General features: G+C 43.9%; 2 protein-coding genes across 2 annotated transcripts; one reads left to right on the top strand and one right to left on the bottom strand.

The window, feature by feature from the left end:
* Window positions 1-625: 625 nt before the first annotated feature.
* Window positions 626-22,458, bottom strand: LOC108030308 (tyrosine-protein kinase-like otk). Its single transcript, XM_017103144.3, has 7 exons — window positions 21,503-22,458; window positions 16,659-16,793; window positions 16,431-16,592; window positions 4,742-5,631; window positions 2,283-3,715; window positions 1,788-2,124; window positions 626-1,352 (listed from the first exon to the last, which is right to left on the bottom strand). The coding sequence occupies exons 1-7, from the start codon at window positions 21,555-21,557 to the stop codon at window positions 1,260-1,262; spliced, it is 3,105 nt and encodes a 1,034-aa protein (XP_016958633.1). The 5' UTR covers window positions 21,558-22,458; the 3' UTR covers window positions 626-1,259.
* Window positions 6,594-8,134, top strand: LOC108030309 (bifunctional phosphoribosylaminoimidazole carboxylase/phosphoribosylaminoimidazole succinocarboxamide synthetase). Its single transcript, XM_017103145.3, has one exon. It carries the CDS (start codon window positions 6,594-6,596, stop codon window positions 7,842-7,844), a length of 1,251 nt encoding a protein of 416 aa, XP_016958634.1. The 3' UTR covers window positions 7,845-8,134.
* Window positions 22,459-22,793: the final 335 nt, after the last annotated feature.

Below are 22,793 nucleotides of genomic sequence, written 5' to 3'. Positions count from 1 at the left end.
TTAGCCCTGTCCCTTGTGCACTTCCCTTTTTTCCTGCCACACTTCCTGCTGGCAACTGTTCAATCAACCTTTTTCGCAGGCATTTGATATTCATGACAGGCAGATATTTGTACGTGCCCGGAAAAGCTAAGCAGCCCATCCACCAGCCTAGGAAAATGGCAACTCATTGTGTAACCGTGTTGTTTTTCGTTTTTGCTGCCGATTCAAATGCAAATATTCCCGGCCTGGATTTGGATTTTGGTCCTGGCCAAAGTTTTCGCACGAGGAAACTTTTTGGCTACGTAGGCGCTGGAACTTCCGGTGGATCGGATGGCAAAGTGCGGGGGTAAGAAGGCGACTTTAAGCCCCAATAAGCCGAGCCAACTTTACGGTTTATTGCCATGTTTGTTTGTCAATCGTTTTGGGAAAAAGACGCGGAGGCAAGACGGCCCCATCCAGCATTCAATAGGCGCTCATTTTTCAAATCAACTGAAGTGTGAATGAGCCAAGTCCGCTTTCGGCCCCAAGGACCCTCAACAAATTTGCCATGCCAAATGAAATGCCTATAAAAAAGTAGTAGCCCAACGAGGGTCTCGCTCTTTATTCCCTTTTGAAATAAGGCGCAGACTTTTGGAATTTTTGCTTTTCGGTTAAATTTATTTATTCGGGTTTATTTAAATGTTTTGTAAACATGCATCAAAGCTTAAATGGCTAGTCATAAATTTGTTTCGGCTGGTTTTTCTTATGCATTTAGGTGTATATAACTAGGCTTGTGATAAAATATGTGGGTGTGTTCTATTCAGTGCTAAACCTAAGATTTGGCTTAGTTTCTCAATGTTTGAGAACATCGAAATCGCTCGTTGTTTTGTGTGTGATGCATATGTTTGTGTGTTTATACGTACTAATGTAGCTTAGGAGTGGTTTATAAAATGCTGATGAAGGTTAAAATGCTCTAATCCTAGAAATGCTTCAACTGGTTTAAATGCATGTTTGTGGCAGTTTTTATGTACATTTTAGCTGCACACCCAGGGGCATGCAGCACCACGCAAATACTATTCTCGAAGATATCCCCACTCAAATATATAGTGAATATATGGTGTGTTTGTACAGTTATTGTTAGAAAATGTAGCCGTCGCCCTGTGTGCCACATAGTGCGCATGTTGAACAGGCGCAGGCATCCTTCGAACTTAAGACTAGGTTTCTGAGCGGAGAGAAATCCCGGGCAGACACTACGACAAGACTACGAATTACTTTTTGGCATTTGCTCCATCAGTCTGCAATCACTTCTCGGCACTCTGCATGGCCTTGCTCAGGGCGGCCCCCAGTTGGCTGAACGAGGGTCGCTCCTTGGGATTGGTCACCCAACAGGACAGCTGAAAGGGGAGTGAAGAGGAAAAATTAGTTAGGAGCTCTTAAAAGGGAAAACCAAGAGGCATGTATTGAACTTTAGTAAATGCCACTCATATCATTACTATATTCTATTATTTCCTAGTCTATACTCAAGCTTACTTAATTAACAAACAAAAATACACAACAAAATCTATTAGTATAAAAATGTATAAAAATGAAACTCAAAAAGAGTATTTTTAGGAAAAAGCTATACCTTTTAACACCTAGAAAACCTAGAAGAGGATAAATTACCAAAATAATAAAAATAAGACTGTCTCGTATTATACTACACATTCCTTATATGCTGACCAATAATTTACAACCGTTTGTAGATTCTCTAAACTAAACTACTTTGATGATTTTTAATCCTTGTTAAGCGTTTATAAAGATTATTCGTGTGATGGTGGGCACTTGCTTACCAATATCTCCCGAAGACTATCAGGCGTCGCCTCGGCCACCGACCACTCCAAGGAGCCAGCCTGGGATCGCTGCACCACCTGCTCGTTGGTCAGCTCCTCGTGGGGCAGCTTGGTGGCCTGGTTGAAGAGCTCCCACACCACCACGCCGTAGGCGAAGATGTCGCTCTTGGTGGTGTACTCGTCCTCCTGGATGCACTCGGGTGCCAGCCAGCGGACCGGGAGCAGCGTGTTGCGGTGCTTGTGGTACTCGCGGCTGTACTTGTCCTTGCAGAGCGCCGGATAGGATACCTTCACTATAAAGTCACTGGAGATCACGCAGTTCCGAGTGGCCAAATCCCTGTGGAGTAAACAAATGTGAATGTTTTGAGATATTTAATCAAGCTATTATCATAAATATATAAAGTTTAGAATTGAAATGATATTCGGATTGCATTGAATTTATTGAGTAATATTTTAATTTAAAAATGAAACTAGTTATATTAAAAAAAAGATTACCTATGAGTGAACCGAGCTCTGTAGATGGCGTCCATTCCTCGGGCGATTTGGTAGGCCACGGCCAGGACCTGGCTGGTGGTCAGCGGCGGCGGCGAGGAGCTTCCTGCGGTGGCGGTGTTCACTTTTCCAGCGGTGGCCAGGAGGAACTGCTTGAGATCGCCCCAGTCGGTGTACTCCAGCACCATGTAGTGCGGGTCCTTTTCGCGGCACAGGCCAAACAGACGTACCACTCCCTTGTGCGAGATGCCGCGCAGCAGATCCAACTGCCTGCGGAACTCCTGGCAGGCCTGCTCGTCCTTCACCTTGTTTAGGGCCTTGACCAGGACCAGCTGCTCGAGTCCCGCTTGATCCTGCTGCTCCTGCTCCTCCTCCTTGATCTCCTCGATGTCATCCATGGAGGTCTTCGAGCGTCGCTTCTCGTTGAGAGTGCTCAGTGTGGTGCTTCCACTGCCGCTGCCTCCACTGCCGTTTTCGCTATTGCTGTGCTGCTTTTCCGTATCCGCATCCTTGTCCGCGGGTGAGGTCACCAGGGTGGCCTTCAGCTTGCCCACAAATACATCCCCGAACTCGCCACGACCAATTTGAATCAGTTCACTGAGTCCGGATCTTGGCAAGGCCAACTGCTCATAGATGTGGGCAGATTTCTTGGAAGCCCTCGACTGCTGGCTGCAGGCAGTGTCATCGGATTTCTGGGCATCCCCACTGGATTTTGAGCGGGATTTGCTGTTACCATTCTGCTGCTTGGAGAGACAGGGCTCCTGCTCCGAACCCTTGCCATTAACCGCTGCATCCGGCTGATCTCCGCCGGCTTCCTTGGTGCTCAGCTCGTTCAGGCGGGCCTTTCTAGCCTGCCGACGATACCTACACCACAGCATTAGACCCACCACTAGAACTATGTAGGCCAGGGCCACCGTCATGGTGATCAGTACGGCTCGAGTGACCAGGAATCCATCGCCACCGGATTCCTCTATGGGAAACACATCGCCAATTGCCTTCACCAATAGCTGGACATCTTCTCGTTTCAATCCCGCACTGTTTCCGATCGTGCAACCGTAGCTACCCTCGTCCTCCACCTGGACATTCCGTATCTCCAGGGTGCCATTCTCCAGGAACCTAAATCTTTCACGGTCCGTATTGTTCTCGCTCAGATACTTGAGATCCTTGTCCCACTGAATAGTCGGCTTGGGATCTCCGATCGCCTGGCAGTGCATCACCACGGTGCCCTGCTCCGAGGTCTCAATGGGTCCCACTGGAGGCACACTGAACTTGGGCGTGACCACCACATTTATGGCCACGGTGGCGTTGATCTGACCCTGGCTGTTCCTGGCCAAGCAGGTGTAGTTGCCCCGATGCTCCGAGTTTACGTTCCTGAAAATTAGGGTTCCATTCGCATCCACTTCCACTTGGTCGGGAAGAGAGGTGTTGGCACCATCCTGCATAGGAAAAGAGTAATACTTTATTTTATTTATGGTATTACTATTTATTAAAAGGAATGTATAAAAATATATATTTTTAACGTATTTGTAATCCTTTTAAAAAGTTGATTCAAACCCCAATAACCCAATTTAAATATCAAAGAAATATGCAATTTCGATCTGTAATGGGCAAGGCAAAAGTAATATTTTTTGCTCGGTGTCTGCGAGAAATAGAAACAGACAGCTGACCATTACCGACCAATTTGGCAACGTGTGCCATGCGTTTTCATCAAAAATTCAAAAAAAGCTACCAAAAAAAGGAACACACAACACTTTGAACAGGTTTGAGCCAGGTTTGTTTTTCGGCCAAATGAAAAACTTCTTTTGAAATGGTTCGATCCTCTTTTTTCGGCCCATTCCCAAATAGACAAACAGTTGTCGAAATTGGTTGGCCATGGCAAACAGCTGGCAACACAAAACGCCCAATGGCTGGGGAATAGAGTGGGTTTCGGTTGCGAATACGGGTTCTGGGGGCCTGAAGAAGGGTGCTTAGGCCAGATAGACTCAATAGAGTTTTGCATATGAAACGGTTTGTTTGGAAGGAAAAGTTTGCCCAGCGGCGCATTGCGCGCTTTTCAATTTGCCAGTGACATGTGGCCATCACTCAATGGAGTGGGGGCCAAAGGGGCACCGGTGTCTAACATTCCCATTTGAGAGCTGTCAAAATGAAGACCGAAGTACCTTGGCAATAACTGAATAAACGGATGTCAATCGTTTTCTTTGGACTTTCGAAGATTTGGTTTTTAGTGTACATTGAGGTTTATTATAAAAAATATGAGCTATAGGTATTTCTGAGACTGGAAATGAGTACTTTCTAATTTAGAAGTAAAGGTTTAAATTTAACTTTAGAAATTCTGGAAGGTGTCTATATCTATCTATCTTTGTTAAAATCCTAATTAAATGTTTGTTAAAGATCTAATATTTTTGGTCTATTTGAAATCAAATATTAAGATCCTTAAACCTAAAATCCCCTTCATTACTCACCCGCACCCATTGCACCTCGGGCGTTGGAGTGCCCTGGGCCTTGCAGTGCACCTTGGCCACGACTGCATCCAGCTCCAGGTTCTTGGAGGTGGGCTGTGGCACAAACTTCAGCTGTTCGATGACCTCCAGGACGCCAGGAGACGAGTTGATCGGGGCATGGGCCTCCAGTTGCAGTTGACATTGGTACTGACCCGCATCGCTGGCTATGATGCTGGCGAAGCTTAAGGTGCCATTCTGCTTGTGGAGCACTAATCTCCCATCTTCCCTAAGCAGGGAATCCTTGCCAGAATCGGAGGAGTGTCCCGGAATGGGCACCGAACCACCGAGCTCCACTTGGCGCAGCAATTTGCCATCCTTTCGCCACCGTAGTTGGATGCGTTGGTTCTGCAGCTCGTCAGGAAGTTCATAGAGGCAGGTCAAGGCTGTGGGTTCGCCCTCCTTGATGACCACCTGGCCAATGGGTCCCTGGACAATGCGCAGATCCTCTGGAGCGGCGGGCAGGGCCTCCAAGCCACCAGATCCTCCACGCTTTCCGCGACACAGGAATGTCTGCTTATCCCAGGATTCCAGCATCTTTTGGTTCTTGCGCCTGGGAAGTCTGGGCAGGCACTTAACATCGGACTGATAGACGTAGCCCTGTTTGCTCGTCACTCGTCCCGCGGCATTGGAGGCAGTGCATCGGTACAGACCATCGTCGGCTGATCCCGGTTGTCGGATTATCAGGCGGTGCTGGTCCAGCTGGACATTCTTCCAGGTGCTCAACTTTTCGTTGTTGCGGTACCATTCGATTTCCAGGGGTTCCAAGTCCCCCGAGGCGCCCTCCACGTGGCACTTGAGCAGCAGCTCGTTGCGACTGCTTCCCAGCAGCTGCACACTAGCCGATTCGAGATCTGAAAAAAGAACCGGAAAAATCGGTGTCACTACACTTAAATAAAAAAATTGTAACAGAAAAACAGGAAATTGTGCCTCGATTATCTTATATCCTTTATTTCTATTTCTATTGCCGGGTCACATAACGGATGGCAAGATTATTTTAAATGTTTTATACCTATTGAAAATAATAAAACGATTAGTGCGATTCTCAACGTGTAGATACACAGAAAAAAAACGCGTCAAGATCAATTTAATATGCGCATGGTAAGTTTGTTTTATTCGACAAATACCATTTTTATCATGAAATAATGTCAAATCGATACGAAAAATGTAATAACATGGTTTTCATGGCTTTTGAACCAATGCCCTCGAAAAACGTTGTGCGATAGACCAGTATCTGCCTATGATGCTAAAGGTCCCAGGTTCAGGCATGCGCCCCAAGGCAGAGTATGCTTAAAGTATTTAGGGATAATATCTAAAATGTCCTTATAATTGTTATAACAAAGCTGCATTTAAATGATTTCAGATTTAAATCAAAAAAATAAAAATAAATTTGTCACGGGGAGGACTCGAACCACCAACCCTCAAGCCTGCGCACCAAAAACGAAGCGCTAGCCCTCTGACCCAATGCTTGATTGTAACAAAAAGCTTTGACAAAAGTTTATTTCTAGAAAAAGTGATACCGCTGATATTACCAAAATATTGTTTTTAACATTTTCGATCATATCAAACTGATATGTGACCTATCAGGGCCGAATTGATACTGGATTTCATAAATTGACCATCATATCATATCAAATTTTTATTCTGTGTAATAGCCTTGAAAGTTGTGGGCGGAAGAAAGACGTCCATATATTTAGGGTGTAGGGTACCCTGTTGATAAGATTTTTAAAGAGTGGTAAATCTGGCCGGACAACCAACTCGTTTATAAAATAAGGAGCCATAGTAGGTTTTACTTTAGTTTCTAACGCTCTCCAAAATGTCGCACACATCTATTGGTGGTTACCACCTGGGCAAGCTTCTTATTGAGGGCAAGACGAAGAAGGTGTACGACCTGCCAGATCATCCAGGTCTTTGCCTGCTGCTCAACAAGGACCGCATCACAGCCTTCGATGGACAGAAGGCCCATGAACTGCAGGGCAAGGCGGCCATCTCCAACACAACCAATGGACTCGTTTTCCGTCTACTCAACGAGGCGGGAATTCGTACCGCTTACGTGGATCAGTGTGGGGAAAAGGCCTTCACAGCGCGCAAATGCCAGATGATACCAATTGAGTGGGTGACGCGGCGCTTGGCCACTGGGTCCTTCATCAAGCTGAATCCCGAAGTGCCCGAGGGCTATTTATTTGCCCCGCCAAAGCAGGAGACCTGCTTCAAGGACGACGCCAGTCACGATCCCCTGTGGTGTGACGAACAAATCATCTCCTCCAAGTTCCAATGCAATGGTCTACTAATTGGTTTTGATGAAATTCAGATAATGAGACGCACATCCCTCGTGGTCTTTGAGATTCTCGAAAGAGCTTGGAAAACGAAGAACTGCGTTCTGGTTGACATGAAAGTTGAGTTCGGCGTGGACGAGGAGGGGAACATACTACTTGCGGACATTATAGACTCGGATACGTGGCGCATTTGGCCAGCTGGTGACAAGCGGCTCATGGTGGACAAAACGGTCTATATTAATCTGACTGCCGTAAGGGATAGTGACTTGGGGAATATAAAGCGAAATTACTCCTGGGTGGTGGAGCAACTAACCTCCTTGGTCCCGCCCAAGGATCATTTGGTGGTGCTAATGAGCAGTGAATTGGACACTTTTCAAGGCACAAAGATCTCCGCCTTTTGCCAATCATTGGGCTTGAATGTGGAGCTCCGAGGGAGTTGCGCTCTTAGGGATCCTGAGGACACGCTGCGCATTGTGCGGGAGTACGAAGCGACGATAGGCAGCCTGGTTTTTGTGGCCCTCGCTGGTGGATCAAATGAACTGGGAAGCCTGCTTTCGTCCAACACATCTTGTCCAGTGATCAATTGTGTAGCAAACCGCATGGAAATCGAAATGTGGTCCAGATTGAACCCTGACTCCGGCCTTGGTGGTGCCACAGTCCTCCACCCGGAGGCAGCTGCCCTACATGCAGCCTCAATTCTGGGACTGAACAACTTCATGGTGTGGTCCAAGTTGCGCGTCAATAGGTTAAACAATATTATCGCCCTCAAAAAATCTGAGAAGAGCCATTAGATCATCTACTATCGAACCCTGGAGCAACATAATCTGCTTTTATAAAATGTATGTATTAGTGATCGGGATTGAAACAGTTTTTAGTCACCATAAAATTATGGCTCAAAATATTACCAAATTTTAAAATGCATATTTTAAAATTCCCACGCAACAAAGGACCATACGAACCAGAAAGGATGCTACGGTAGCTATGGGTTTTCATTTTCCGATTAAAAACTTTTTAAAAACTTTATAAAAGGTACAATAACCCAGAGAAGAAAAGAACATGTCCATATTAAATAACAAAAAAATGTTATAAAGTTCACTAAATAAATACACTTTTTAAATGTTTCATTTTGTTATTTTTGTCAAACTTGTGGTAATATATGTTGTAATCATGTTAAAAACTATAGCCTGCACATTTTTCTCGCTGTGTGAGGGACCCAGCAGATGTGGAGATTAAAGCCTCAAAATGAGTGTGGGCTATAAACTAATTGAATTAATGCAAGGCGCAGGCCGAGGGTTGCTGCAGCCATTCTCGATGCCGCAGGAAAGCCCCCTTTAAGTTATTGATCAGCCCCGGTGAAACCGAATAGGCTGGCATTCCATAAATATGCATAATATATCCGGAAGATACATTTAGCCTTAATGCGTTTTCTTGGCTGCGCGAATTCGCTTCGCTCGTTCCCTCTTCTGATTACTGATTCGGATTTTCTGCTTTCCGCTTCTCCGGGCCCTCGGTTATAGACACATACATATTTCCCCTGCAAGTATTTCGCGCGGCATTAAGTGCATTTTATCGTCAGTTCAGCGCCGAACACGACGCTGCAATCTTTGTCTTTATCGGCGAAGCCTGGCAGCCCATTTAAGGTGCCGAGGAAGCATAAATTGAACTGTCAGTCAGGGGAAGACCCGGATCCCGGCCCCGGCCCCCGAGCCCCAGACCCCACCATGCTCCCCACCTTGGTGTCCATATGTAAATGCTCACATGCCCTCCATTTTCCGTGCCCCCGGGCTTTCCACTTCTTGGCCAGACGGAACAGAATGGAACGGTACTTGCCAACAATTGCCGCATGAGAAAAGAGTTTTTGTGGCGGAAAAGAAAAGCGCATGGAAAAAATGAGGAAAAAACTGCAGTGCACGAGAAGAATGCGCTGCTCTCTAAACTCTGTGCCGTGGCAAGGGTTTAATTTATGTTTTAGTGGTAGCCGGAGGCGCAAGGGGCGTGGTCGGTCATGTTGCAGACACGCTAGCATACACAATCGCAGCACCGAAGAAAATAAATACATTCTTGAAAGCTGAGTATGAAGGGAATTCATCTATCAGGGGTTACATAGGGTTTTCACAAACAAAATATATACAACTTTTATTGGATTAATAGATAGATTATACACGCATTTCAATCATGTTTTTAGAACACACAATTTTTCAAAAATTATTTTTGAAACTTGTTATGTAATCCATTAAATAAATTCAGATTAATTGAAAAAGAGTTTCTCTGTGTGTACTGTTGCATTACCGGACTTCCATCATATCTCCAAGCTGCAATCGTGAATCTGCGGCCCATTGTGCTGATGTGAATGAGATCCTTTTGTATCTCGAGTGATAATTGTCGGATGCAGAGCGATGTTTCGCCTTAAAGTTCTAATTTGGAATTCCACCAAATAATTTATTCAAATTGTTTTCTTTTTCTCTGATTCCTATTTGCCTGGGTTCGGTTTTGTGTATCTGTATAGTATATTCCACTCCAACCGCCTTCGGAGATGGTGCCATAATTTTTATAAAACATTTTTTATCTTCGGCTGGAAGGAGCGGACTAGGCAAATGGTTGATGTATGTTTTATGGATATTTTTCCTCTTTGCCTATCTGAATGTTTGCCAGGTCTGGCTGCGGTTTGCTGGCCGCGTTAGAGAAAATTTACATATGCACATAAATCTTGTTTGGGCACCGACTTTGTTTGCGTCTCGCGGAGTCAGTGAACAAAAAATGCCTCTAAATATTTGTAGACACTTATTTGGTGGCAGGCAACGGAAAAACAGAACCGAACAGCCCCAGAGCGACAGCAACAACTCAATAAACAGAGCCGTGTCTTCGTCTCCTGCGCTGGGGAAGTGTCAAAAGTTTGAAATGTGTTTGTGTATTTGCTCTTCTCGGGGCACGTCCGTCAGCTCGACGGCGACTAGGTACCGATGGATACGTTCGCCTTCGGCTGAGGCCTGTGGCACAAGCTTTTGGTATATGTTACGACTAAAATGACAGTAGAGTGAACTAATTGGCACTTGGACGGCCGACGAGCGAAAGTATCTAATGGATGGCCAAACATCTGGGGGAAGTGAGCAGCAGCAGGTAAAGTGTGCAGTCGACTCAAGACACGAAGGTATCTGATGGCATTCTCACGCAGAGGGGGGATATACTATTTATTGATACTCGGATTTTTCATTAAATAGGTTAGGCATCTACTTTTGGTTTAGAAGTAAAAGATAGGTATAGAGATACAAAGATAGGTAATGGTTAGTTTTGAATTTCGTTATGGAAATGCTTGTTTAATACCTTACTCAAGTGCATAAATACTTCTCTGACTTAGAGATGTATTGTAACACAATTTAATATTTTGGAGATGAACGATATGTTTTGAGTAGCTACGAAAATAATTATGGTTTACGCTATGATATAATATAATATAATATAATAAATACTTTTTGTATGTGTTCAGAAAATGATTTAATGCATATTTTAAATAGTCCTGTCTTCTTTATTGTTTCTCATCAAACATTTTTATTTTAAAGTAGGGGTTGGTACTTATTCTGCAGCATCAACTTTAGACTAACATCGTTAAGATACTTTTATGGGCTAAGCGCTTTTTTTTTACTGGCACTATTCTCTTCACACAAAAGAGCACCTTGATAATCTGGAGTTTGTCTGAGATGAATCTTTATGTGTTGGACCTCTCATGTTCAGGTTCCTGTGAGATCTCGAGAACCCCTACCTCGTATAGACCGTGTTCACCAACTACCGGCAGGTAGGAAGAATCGTGGCCTAACTGTAACTCAAATTACGAGCTAGCCGCGCCGCGTCTCGCTAATTAACGAGCGTCTCATTAGGCTGATGTATGCATCGTCAGAGGCTGCAGATCTTTTGACACCTTTGGGCTATATGGATGTATGGGCTGTATATACCTGTGGGCGTGGGAGGGAGTGCCTCAGGTGGGGGAATGGGGAATGGGGAAAGTGGAAATGGGGCGGGGTCGGGGTCGGAAGGCGGCCGTCATTCACACGTTGAGCGTGCAAGACGAGGTAAACACTGGGTACGTGGAGACTAAGACGAAGTAAACCAACACGACTCCGAAACAAAATAAATTTGTTAAACTTTTCGCCGGCTGGAGCATAAACCACAATCGCTGTAAACAATTGCCGGAATGCCGGGGGAGTGAGAGGGACCCATAAAAAAATAGAGACGCCTTGGGTAAACAAAGTGGAAGTAAATGTGGCAAGGCGGGCGGGAATTATAGATATCGGAATTGACAGTTGCCCGGGGAGTTGGGGAGCAAATCGTTGTTGTTATCGGCAGGGTCTTGCAAGTAAACCTCCTCCACCTCCTCCTCTCCTTTGGGAACCCAAGCACCCAAGACCCCAAAGGCGGAATAAGTGTGCCGACTGCGTCTTATTTCGTCAACCGTGAGCCCGCGATAAGATAACTATTTTTTATGTTTCACGCTTCTTTTTTGTCCGGAGCTGCAGTGCTGCACTGCCCTTTTATCGCTCACTTTTGTGAAAATATAATTAATTGATAATCAAAAATAGATTATTTGGCCGTGGCAGGGGGTGAGTGGAGCTCGAGTGGCATGGTTTTCAGCGCTGTCATAAACCCAAGTGGCCCGTGTCCACCGCCAGCGAAGGATGGAAATGGGAGCCCATAGAAGTGGTTTCTGAGCTCTGAGTTGAGTTTCTGAAGTGGCCGGCAGTAATTGTGAACGTTAATGGACTTACGCAGCCCTCTGCCTTTCCAGCCACTCCACTCCATTTCACTTCAATTGGCTGGGCATATTCCGTGTGCACCACCGCACACAAAGCGGCTTACAAGTTATTGACCCATTTCACAAATTGGCGCAGATGCAGGCGGACCATGCAGGGGCTTTGTATCAAAACTGTTTGCAGATAATCACTCAGCAAATGAACTATTTGCCAGATACAAATCGATGAGTGGCTTTCAACAACGCATTTCGGTATCAATGAGTTTCACATTTTCCCTCCATCCATTTTCTGGGCTCTCCGGTTTCACTTATGGAATATTTATTGCAACGACTGACCGCAGCCCATTGGACGGGTCCTCCAGTGCGTTATCATGGAATCTTTAATTAAAGTTGGCCAGTCGCTGTCTCAGCACCCCCAAATGCTTTTCAAATTAAAACGTTAAACATTCGATTATCGCACGTTGTCTGCTCTCTGGCTTTTTCCAGTGGCTAACGTTAAGGGGATTTGAGCTATTTCGACCTTTAACCTCTTGCAAGGGCATAGCCCCCTTTACAACGGGTCTTCCTGAACTACGCCCCTGGTGCTGATGCTTTCCCCAAAAGTTGCTAATGATCAACTCGTGTAACAGCACAGAAAAGCTAAAAGTAAAATAAACGCCGAAAAAAGAAAATAAAGACTATCCTGGAGTTAGAAAAAGAGTGGTCGAACAAGATGCACAGAACAAATTTTCTTGTATACTTTTTAGAGCCTGTTGCTTAACAGCATACTTTTAAGAACCTTTTACATTTCATAAAAATGTTGTTAATTGTTTTATGATGTTTAACATTTTAAATATCCTTTTATTTTGTTTGTGGTGTGGGTATTCGTTTAATAAATATTTATGAAAAATAATAATATGATATTGCACATTACACCTTTATTTGATGGCCTACTTTGAAGTACATAAAAAAAAATTCCATTTTTTACTTCTTATATTAGTCCTACTCTTAAACTAAAAATGATATTTTATTTTCTGTGTAAAGAGAAATAGAGACGGTGAATGGTCGCAGGATAGCGCGCCAAAAAGTTGGCTACATATTCTGTTGCCAAGCTCGTGTCTGTTTTTCTGTTTTTCTGTTTTTCGGTCTGTCTGTCGTCGTCCCCTTTAATGTTCTCCGAGCTCGGCTCGTAAAATTTTATGCGTTTTTCCGGCATTCACAAAATGAAAATTATCCGGTTCCCCCCGCGCGAAGCCCCGGGAATCCCGATCCACCCCCGCCGTGTCCGTAAAATAAAAACCCAACTTGCCAACTGCAGTCAACTTGAACTTGTGTCTAGAGCACAGATACAACAGCAGCAGTATGTGATGGGGGTGGTATCTGGGTGGTCGATTCGAGGGTTGCTTTTCGTCCTGACATCCCTGTCCCCAGCCCCCCCTGGCTGCCTCGTCCTTGGTGTGTCTTTGCATTTTGTTTGGTTTTTATGACTTTGCTGGCTGTTCGGTTGCCATTGTTGCTGCCGATGTTCCTGCTGCCATTACTCATTTTATGTTTATGTTTCGTGTTAATGTTGCATTTCATTTCCCCCATACATTTCAGCATACAAACACATTTCCCTCTGCTTTCAGCCAACAGCCAACAGCCACCAGCTCCGCTCAGCTGTTCCATGGCTAGTCTGTGTATCCTGGCTGGGTTCTGAGTCCTGAGTCCTGGGAGTCCAACAACCCCTTTCGCTGAGCAAATGTTTGGAATGTCCTTCCTTCCCCGTCTCCCGGCGGTCGTCTGGTTTTGGTCTGACACGGCTCCTTTCTTCCTTGTTTTGGCCCTGACTCGATTCTGGGCCCTGGTTTTATTGCCGCTCCGCTGTCTGTTTAATTTCTTCGCTGTCTGCTTAATTCTTTGTAGTCATCGGTTAGTTGGCAGGCACTGTCAGCATTTGTCTTCCCGTTTTTATGATCCTGAGGAAGGGGTTTGCTTTGCTTGACTTGGACTTTGAGATTGCCAGCATCTTTAAGATGCGCATTATTCTTATTTGCTGAGGCATGCTCCTTTTTAATTAACAAATTAGTTTGAAGTCATAGCCAAGAGCTGTCTTTAATTGCTTATACTAACTCTTTTTTATCTATATATCTATCTATCTTTTTTTAAATTACTTATTTAGGGTTAGAATTAGGTTTTTATGTTTCAGGATGATAGTAAAAGTCGGTTTTCATTTTTCTGCATTAGTTTAATATAATTTAATATATGTTACCTTTAAAATTCAGAACTTCAATCTGTTTAAAAATATATATATTTCTATCCCGTACAATCTCTTTATCTTTTTTTATGCGAAACTACATAATATATTATACTGTCTTTAAGGAATCAAACAACTTGGTTTCTATTTGTTAAGCCGTTTGAAAACCCATCTACCCTACCTTTTATATCTTTCTTTTCTTCTATTTATATTTTCACTGATTTTAAGGAAATAACAAACTTGGTCCCTTCCTCATCCACTCTTCCGTTTATTCTCCATCGCGAATTTGTTAAATGTTGCAAGCGAAAATGTCACTTTTCATGCGCTTAATTGAACACTTATTTCCGAGGAAAACGGAGACAGGATTTTCCCGGCTAAGACAATGCAACCGGGAGACAAAGGCGACGGCTCCTGAATAAAAACGTTTACGAGCCCTAACTGAGGAGCAAACAACCCACCTCCTTCCCTGGTCCCATGCATATTTTAATAGTTTTTGTCTGGTGCTCAAGAATTATGAGATTGATGCAAGCTGGGCAGGGGGCTATAATCACATAACCCACTTAGCTTCAGCTGGCGCCAAGATACATCCCCTCCAACACCCAATCCCCACATATATATATTGTATCTCGCAGCTTTTCAACAGCAGCAGCTGTGTTTTTTTGGGGGGAAAAGAGGTGGCAATTAAAATCAACTCCCAAAACTACAAATTAATTAGTTAATTAATTAGCAAAAAACACTTGAGATGAGGCTGGTGTATAAATAGCGGCGCAGAGAAGATGCCATTACTGTTGGGTGGCTTTGATCAGAACTCGGGTGCCGTGGCCGTGCTGACAGGCCGGCTACAGATACAAATGCAGATGCAGATAGCAGCCGGCAGATATATCTCCCATATAGGAAGACCCCAAACACATGCCCTCCAGATTGTGCATAAAAACCAGCATTTGTTTACATGAAGGGGGATGGGGCGCGAGATGGAGTAGCGCAGCGGAGCTGTTTGTTAAATTTATGCATTTTTCTGCTTAAAGGCAAATGCAACTAAATGAACATCAATCACGTGACGCCGCCGCCTCAACACGAGGCCAAGAACTGCCACTGCACTTGCTACTTGAAGAAATCACCAAATGCACTGGGGAATATTATTGATTACTTTTTTAGGAGTTTCGGAAATTAAGGGTTAAGGAATAATTTAATAAGGAATTATTTTTTACTTCGTAGAACGCTTTAAGGATTATGTTCCTTTTATTTTTAGAAATCAAAATCGAACCACCCTTTTGTAGATAGTTATTTTGACATTTCTATGTTAATCCTATGTTCTTAATATAAATATATCTGAGTCTCAATATTGAATTGTATATAATTTATTGAATTTTACTAAAACTATCTCTGATTTGTTAGTAAAATAAAAATTTAATGGGAATCCCAGTTCATTCTATGTTCTATAATCTAAAACAATCTCTTTGTGGTAAAACTACCTTCGATTCGTTAGTGAAACCAAGTCTAAAAGATCTTCTTTCTGTGTGGCTCTTCTTCAGCAGGGACTCTTCTTCGCCACGCTCCGGTGCCTGGGACTGCATTCTGTGCACTGCACTGCACTTCCTGTAGTTCTGGGGAGAGGGGTCTTTGGCCGGGGGCTTTGGAAGGGGCGTGGTCCAAGGGGGCCTTGGTTAGCATGGGATCTGACGCATGTACATCAAAACTTTCGGTTTTTATCTTTCATCGGTTTGTTGGGCTGCGTTTCGTTCGCTTCGGTTGCGTTTTTATGCCTCTTTACCTTTTCTTGTTGTCTTGTGGTCTGCCCAGATCTAAAAAGGGGCTGGGCCCGGGAGTGGGGGACGGAATGCCATTAAATGCAGCATTAATCAAATGAATTTGCCCTATGCATGGCAATTACAGGCAGAGAAATCAGAGAAGTCTCCATTTTAGCGTATATTATTTACCATTATAGGCAAAAGGTATAAGGTAGTATTCTAAGGGGAACGGTACCAAAATTTTATAAATCGAAGTTTAATTTGCAGATCTCAAGAGTCTTAAAACCCCTAGCAACAAGCATTAACTTATAATTTGTTGTCTGATATAATTTTAAACAACAGAAGGTACTACCAATTTAAAATCAGATTTATAAACCTTTATAAAAATAAACCTACCTAAATATAACCATTTATTTTATGTTAAAAGGGGGTTTCCAAAAATCTCTAAAATGTAAAAATCCCCCTAATAGGATTTTAAATTTCATTGCTTAGAGCCACCCTGAGTTTTCCCTAGTGCTATTGTCTTCCCCCGGACTATTCAATTTCGCTTTGTTAATTTGCCCAAGCAAAGTCAGATTTGCAGCCGCCCTTAGCCATCCGTCAATTTGCTTATTGCGGGCAATTGTATTGCAGGACTGGGGGAATGGATATTGGACTGGGGATAACTACTCACATATCACGCTCAATTTGGCTGGCGGAGACGCCTCCCTGGCGCCGCTGGCCAAATTTGTCGCGATGCAAACGTAGTCGCCGACATCCTCTGCGCGCTGCACCGCCTCGATATGCAAATTGGAGCCGATTTGATAGACACGCTTGTCATACGCAATCCGATGACCTGGAATGGTTTGCAAGAAACGTAAATGCACGTCCACGGGATATGTAAATGTTTAGCAGTGCCCACCATTATGCAACCAGTCGTACTGCAGCTCGCTGTAGGAATCCGTGGACTCGCACTCGAATTCCACGGGCTCATTCTCCACCACGGACTGGCTTTGTGGTAATCGCTGGAATCGCGATGAGCCGGCCCAAACGGGAGCTGTAAGTGCAGAAGGTACAAAAAGTTAGCAAAAACAGCTCATCAAGGTAACTCATTACCCTGATTAAAGGGTAAAGTTGCAGCTTTAAAATAGCCCTTAAAATGTAAATTTCACCGCCTAAGCTCATCGCAATTATCTCGCATCGAACCATTTCGCGTAATTAACTAAAAAAGTGCATTAAGCCTAATTTCGTTTAATTAAAGTGGTTTAAACAAATTAAACGCGCTTAAGCTGCTTAAATTACAGTGTTTAACGCAAATGTAATTTTTTTAAGCGCTGTGCAAGGGTAAAGGCACAAAAACATGGGCAAAAAACGTGGAAACGAAAGGAAAGATTCTCAGCGCAAACTGGAATGCCCTTTCATGCTTAGGGTTTACATTTTTGAAATTACCCTGTATAATGTCTTAAAATATTTAAAAATTGTATGTTATTAAGGAAGCACTCGAGGGACATCTTAACTTTCAGAAAATATAACCTTCTGATTAAGAATCACGCAAAATAATCCCTGAAAAGGGTATCCCAAAACTGCATAGCGAGAATTTCCGACTTCATGGCCGACCAAAGTTGCGTGTCCTTAAACAAAATTACAATATGTGTATGAAAAATAAAATAAACAAAAACGTATTCAGAGTTTTGTTCCAACATAATTAAAAGCCCGGAGAAAAGGCGGCCATAAAAACCGCGCAAAAAAAAAACCGTATTCAGCGAGAAAATATGTTTTTATTCACATAATTTGTGTGCTTTTCTTTTTTGTCGTAAATGCAATTCGGTTATTATATTAAATCAACAGCCGCAAATGCAATTTGCAGCATTTAAAATGCAATTCAGTGGTCAGGTGTGGCGTTTTTTTATGAATTTTAATGACGATGCCTAATGGGCTGACTAAAAATTGGAGTAACCGATTGCGAAAGACTTTATCCTATTAAAGGTGTTTAAATAAGACCGCAAGTGGCGCCATTGGAGGCCAAAGAGCCAAGTGAATAAGTGCGCAGGATTATAAGCAACCGCAACTCGAAGCGTAAAGGCAATTCATGAGCAATTATTTTTGATTATACGAGCCGGGGAACAGAAACAGGAACTCGAACAAGAACTACAAAACGGCCACCATTATATTTGGCCACTAATTGGAGCAATTTGAGACAACACCTCAGATTGTGGGGTTCGTCCGGGCTCCGGAGTTCCTTTGGCCCAAGACGGAATCAATAAGCGGGGCCAGCGGGCCGGCAACAACATCATTACAGGCGTTCTGCAGGAGGATGGAAGGTGGCGGGGCTCCACGGGCTTCATATGCCAGTCACATCGCCAGCAGACGTGTTATGATACAAGGCAGCCAGCGAAGGCCCAACCGAAAAGGCAGTTGGGCAGGCACGGCGAGATGTGGATGTGAATGTGGATGCCCTCCTCTGGATGGTCTTTCTCCCCTCCTGGGATCCCCCCTGAATCGATTTAATTTGCCGTGCGGAAAACGAGTTCGCGACGAGGTGGGGGCACAAAGTCAGTTGCTGGGCGTCGATTAAAGAAATATGCGTCCCGCTCCCCAGTTCGTTGATTGCGCTGATGTGGGCACGAAAATGCGTGAGGGGTGTGGATGGTGAAATGATGAGGGGACGTGGAGGAGCCGTGGAGAAGTACTGGCGGCGGAGCAGGAGCAGCAAACTGAAAAAAGTGTTGATGCTGCAAACATCAGCGACAGACCCACGGAGCAGCGGGAAGTCCCGGTCCCAACTGCCCATCTCGATCTGTCTGTGGACATACACTGGGCGAAAAGAAGTAGGCACGTAACTTTGTTACTTAATTTTTGTTCTTCCTTTTTAAGATACCTTTTTCAGCTTGTTTCACCTAATATAATAATACCTAATAAAAGAAAAAATGTTGACTTTCAACACATAAAAGTGTGGTCTTAAAGACCATATGATTACTGCCCAAAATAATCAAGAAATAATCTTAAAGAGGTGCTTTGTTACCAGAAACATAACTGAAACTTGTCATGTACAGGAAGAAGAATTCATAAGATATTATGATCGTTTTGATGACAGTCAGTATCAATTCTATCTAGATAATTTAACTTTATTCTATATTTTTTTTCCCATATTCTCATCTAAAAACCGAAAATACTTCTTTGAAAAATGGTCATGAAATCTTACAAAAATTATATTTATATAAAAAAAGCCATCTTTATAAATTATATTATTTTATTAAAACCTCTCGCAGTGCATTATTCCTTTCTCCCCCGCGACTGATTGTGTGTGATAATTAGTTCGTTTGTTTGGCTCGAATAACCGAAATCAGCAAGTCAGCAGCAGCGGGCAGCACTTCGAGTACCAACTGCTGCGGCCTCCTGCTCATCAGCATCTTGAGATTCGGATGCGAGCAGAGATCCAACTTCGACTGCCACAAATTGTGCGGCAACATTTGTCGATTAAGCACAATGAATGCGAAATATTGTTGTAATAATCAGGCAACCCACTGTGGCAGCCACTTGAACTTGCCCCATGGGTGGCGTTTTGATTTGATTCTGTGCCTTTACAGGGGGGCAGGGGAAAGAGGGAGCTAGAACTGAACTGTCATGCTGGAATGTGTGGTATGTGTCTGGGAAAAGCGGTGCCGGAAAACTGCAAGTCAACAGACAGACAGGCACTGAATGAAAAGTGGAAATGTGTCTGACAATTACCCGTCAAACGTTTGATCTAGGGTTTTCTCAGGGGCAAAAACTGAACCGAGATGGGCTGGATTCTTTGATGGAGTTGGAATTCAATCTAAAGGTTGCAGCAGGCTAATCACTCACAGGGGTTTTTCTGGGGTTTTTCCTTTCAACTACAGTTGAGCTTCGCTTGACCGTTTCCTTTGTAGATCAAATTGAGAGGAAAATAATAATGTTACGTCATTAAAATGTTATTGTACCGTGGTTTAAATGAAAATCTGACTTCATTAAAAGGTAAGAGTAAAAAAACCTTTTTAAAGCATTCCTGTTCCTTTCGCATACAATTTACGATGGAATTATATTAAGAAGCTAGAAAAGCTATGCTATAGAACTACCATACTAATCAATTTTATTTATGAACCCCCAAGTTACTCATAAAACAAACCTTACCAGATTGGATTTTTTGGAAGCTAGTTCCAGGCCTAGGGCTTCCCCTGTATATCTATGCTTTGAGGATACAATTTTCGACAGAGAGCTCTCTGGAGAACTTTCGACTGGCGGACAGACAGGCGGAAGGGAAAGGGCGGGGCGGCAAAGGTTGGCGAAGGGGAGTTTCGTAGTTGCCACAGCTGCCCTTAATGTGGGATGTGCTGTGTGCGATGCTTTTTGCCTTCGCTCCTGGCCTGGCATGTTGCAAGCAGCATTTTGCATGCTTGAATAACAAATTATGACTGCCACACAAAAGGAACCCGCTCAGGAACACACACACACCGACAGCCACATTATTTGCCATACAAATAATGGACCTCTGTAGCGCTGCACAGATTCTGAAATATGCGAATCCGAATCCCCTCCTGCTCAGCTGTCTGCCGGCTGGCTTTTGTTAGCGGCTGTTTGCCTTTGTGCTACTTAACAGTCAGCAGTTCTCGGCTCTGTCCTGTCTCGCACACACACATGCGTGGCCAAGGACCTCCGCTTGCATAATCGAGGCCCTCTTGAGACCCGAGATCCCCCGCCCCGGCTCGATCTTTATCCCACTCGTAATCCCTGCTGTAAACTATATTTGATTAGCCGAAATTTCGGCGTCGCTTGTCTCACTTTAAGTGGTTGTCCTGATCCTTGGCAGGGAAGTCCTTTTATCTCAAATGTGTGTGCTGCCACCGGGAAAATCATTTCCATTTGAGACCATTAACAAAGTAGAGACTATCATGTTTAGGGCCTTTTACTTATTTAGAGTGAAAATGGAGTATGACAGAAATAGAATTTGATGTTCTAAAATGGAATGTGGTAGTTTGTTTTCCTATTCTATTCTAAGTTCTATAAGCGTTATGATATTGAATTGGTATTTGTTTTGGTTAGAAAGATAGAGAAACTAGATTAAAATATCAAGCAAATATATTAGGTTTTAATCTTCTTCAAGAAGGTTTATAATGGGAAACATCTGGGATGAAAAAAGAATCCTGGCTAGTTTTTTGCCTCTGTGAGAGGGCTCCTTACATTATTTGCTTTTCTTTTCTGGCTGCCAATGTTTGCCCAAACGACTTCATTTTCAACTAGGTCTCATAATTTTCCAAATGGCTTCCTATCCCGCTGGTTCCTTCTCCTATTCCAAATTAGCTATGCCAGCTTGGTGGCTCCTGGGTCCTTAATTGAGTCATTTTGCACGCCGCTTGCCTTTGAAATCCAATTGCCAGAGACAAAGGCTCCTTGGGTTTTTGGTTTTTCATCCCAACGCAGAAAATAGCCCTAATATAAGTAGTTCTTTGTGGAGAGCACCGCCTCAGGGCTAATAGAGTCAACATTATGGGTGGTCTGATTCAAGATGGACTGGCGAATACACAACGCAATACAAATGTTGTGATTCCTTTGAAGTTGCCAGCGATCCAGTTGCAAAAGCAATTTCCAAATGCCGGCATCAAAACAAGCAAATAAAAGCGAATTGGAAGACCCCTGGGCGAATGATTTCATTTGTTTGCAAGTCTCCGTGATTCCACAATTCAGTCACCCCCAAAAGAAAGGCAAACCCTTCACTTAACCCACTTAATTCAATAGTGGCAGTACTCTTACCCATCAGCAAAGCGGCCAGGACCAGGCTGTATACTGAGATCATCCTGGCAGACATTTACGTTTATTTATCTGTATTCCAAAGCACTTTAACACCTCCGTTCTCAATTAGCGACACAAAAATCCGAACACTCGCGTATCGGATCAGGATCGAAGTTCTTTTTTGAGTGGAGCTGGGGCAATCCGATGAATACACTCGCACATCCACCAGAGAGTCACTGTAAGTGCCGGCCACTCGAAAACGCACTCAACGCATTTGTAAATATTCAATATTTGGATGCCGCAGACGACGACGACGATGGGTACGGCTGCGACTGCCCTTTTCAGGGGTTTACTGGGGTTTACTGGGGTTTACTGAGGTTTACTGGGTCTCACCGGCCGGGGCTCTACCGGGGGTGGCGACTGGAGTCCAGGGCGGTTTTTTGATGTTTACTGTGGACACTCAAATTAAATTGCTATTTACATAGTTGGAACGCATGAAATGCATTTATCACCGAACCGAACACGCGGAGTGGGCCACAAAAAGATACGCCACTTGCTGTTGCTGTTTGTTACTCTTGTTTTCTGTTGACGTTGGTTTATGTTTCGTGGCTGCGTTCGCTTTTTTATCAGCGACCAGATTGACAAGCGACGGATACCGACAAAGGTATCTAGATACACAAAATGCAATGAAATGCCCAGAGAACGCGGCACAAGGAACTCGACTTGGGTTCAATTACCCAAGAGAACGCGAGCGCAACAAATCAACTTAATTTGTATCCCAAAGATACAAAAGCGAGCCTGCATCAGCTGCATCCTTGGCATCATCGTCGTCGTTGCATCCCGAACCGGCTTGGTGGGTGATTTTTGGTCGTTGGTCCGTCGGTCGGGCGGGGGAAACTCGGGAAACAGAACGGATCGGAAGGCAGCGCAGCGGAGTATCTATCGAATCGAATCGAACCGAACTGCACGCGCTCGAAGTCTGTTTATTACTGAGCGCTGCCGGCTGTTCGAAGTTGTTGGTGGGAACCGGCTTTTGCTGCTCTCAGCGGAAAATACTGGGAGCGGAATGTGCTCTCCGCGGAGGACTATGTGTTCTTGAGGCCAGTATTTCCCACAGGCCCGTATTTCCGGCGGTGTTGCCGTGCTGAAACCTCCTCTTGTGGCGCGGTAAGTTTGAAGTGGGAAATGATATCTAAAATCTTCTAATTTAGGAAAGTAATATTTGAACGTTTGCGCACTTCTCAGTTGAAAATGTAAGCTGAAAAGTACTTGTTCACTTAATTTTGAAGTGAATTTTTAAAAATACTGTGAC

The sequence above is a fragment of the Drosophila biarmipes genome, chromosome 2R, assembly GCF_025231255.1.
Source record: "Drosophila biarmipes strain raj3 chromosome 2R, RU_DBia_V1.1, whole genome shotgun sequence".
Lineage (NCBI taxonomy): Eukaryota > Metazoa > Arthropoda > Insecta > Diptera > Drosophilidae > Drosophila > Drosophila biarmipes.
This window is presented reverse-complemented; position numbering and strand designations above follow the sequence as displayed.